Raw genomic sequence first — 1,047 nt, 5'->3', positions numbered from 1 at the left:
ATAATATCTTACCTTTGGTGAAGGACAAACAGAGAAAGTGTTCATGATTCTATCTGGATATTCTTCACGGATTTTACTGATGAGGAGGGTTCCCATACCAGAACCAGTTCCACCACCCAGAGAATGGGTCAACTGGAATCCTTGAAGACAATCACAGCTTTCAGCTTCTTTACGGACCACATCAAGAACGGAATCTACCAATTCAGCACCTTCTGTATAATGACCTTTAGCCCAGTTATTACCAGCACCAGATTGTCCGAAGACAAAGTTATCTGGACGAAAGATCTGGCCAAAGGGTCCCGATCTTACAGAATCCATGGTACCAGGTTCCAAGTCAACAAGAACAGCTCTAGGTACATATTTACCACCGGTAGCTTCATTATAATAAACGTTGATTCTCTCCAACTGAAGATCAGAATCACCGTGGTAAGTTCCAGTTGGGTCAATACCATGTTCATCAGAGATCACTTCCCAGAACTGAAACAAAAGATAACTGATTTACAAAAAATAGTTAGAATTCGTGGTCAACAGAAACAGTAGTTGAGGGAGGCACTGGGCCCTGTGAATGTAGACCATTTGAAATCCGTCGGCTTCTGGGAGCCTCTGACAACCTCTCATTTTTCGACTCCTCCTCGTGCATTTTCTAGATACGCTTCTGAACAGAATGTTTAACAAAACAACAACTGAAGTCTTCACATATAAAACGAGTTAATTACCTTAGCTCCGATCTGGTTACCACATTGACCAGTTTGCATATGAACGATTTCTCTCATGTTGATGGTTGTGAGAACTGACTAGAGTTTAGAAGTGTAGTTGAAAGTAGAATGATTTGGTTCAGATTTGTCAGTGTTTTATATCCGACTAGGTTTACAGTTACCATGAAAATTGTAATAACCTTATCAACAACATTGACTTTCGGACATCGACTAATTCTTTAATCCAATCAGATTTAAATCTTAAAATCAATCTGATTGATGTCCTGCCACTAGTTAACCCTCTCAATAGTGAGACAGTTTCTAACAACATTATTAACAGTTGAGTGCATAT

The 1,047-nt window shown here is 39.5% G+C and overlaps 1 protein-coding gene across 1 annotated transcript in view; it reads right to left on the bottom strand.

Annotated features, from left to right (window-relative positions):
* The window catches only part of LOTGIDRAFT_176794 (hypothetical protein), a gene marked incomplete at both ends in the record, with an annotated part of 8,226 nt that extends 7,453 nt beyond the window's left edge, over positions 1-773 (bottom strand). The window contains 2 exons of the mRNA XM_009060151.1: positions 13-477; positions 717-773. Of these exons, the coding sequence (XP_009058399.1) occupies positions 13-477; positions 717-773 (522 nt within the window). The remainder of the gene's footprint in view (positions 1-12; positions 478-716) is intronic.
* Between the last annotated feature and the right edge of the window lie 274 nt (positions 774-1,047).

Source organism: Lottia gigantea, assembly GCF_000327385.1.
Source record: "Lottia gigantea unplaced genomic scaffold LOTGIsca_4061, whole genome shotgun sequence".
In the NCBI taxonomy this organism is placed as follows: Eukaryota; Metazoa; Mollusca; class Gastropoda; family Lottiidae; genus Lottia; species Lottia gigantea.
Note: the sequence above shows the minus strand (reverse complement) of the source record. Positions and strands in the feature narration are given on the sequence as shown.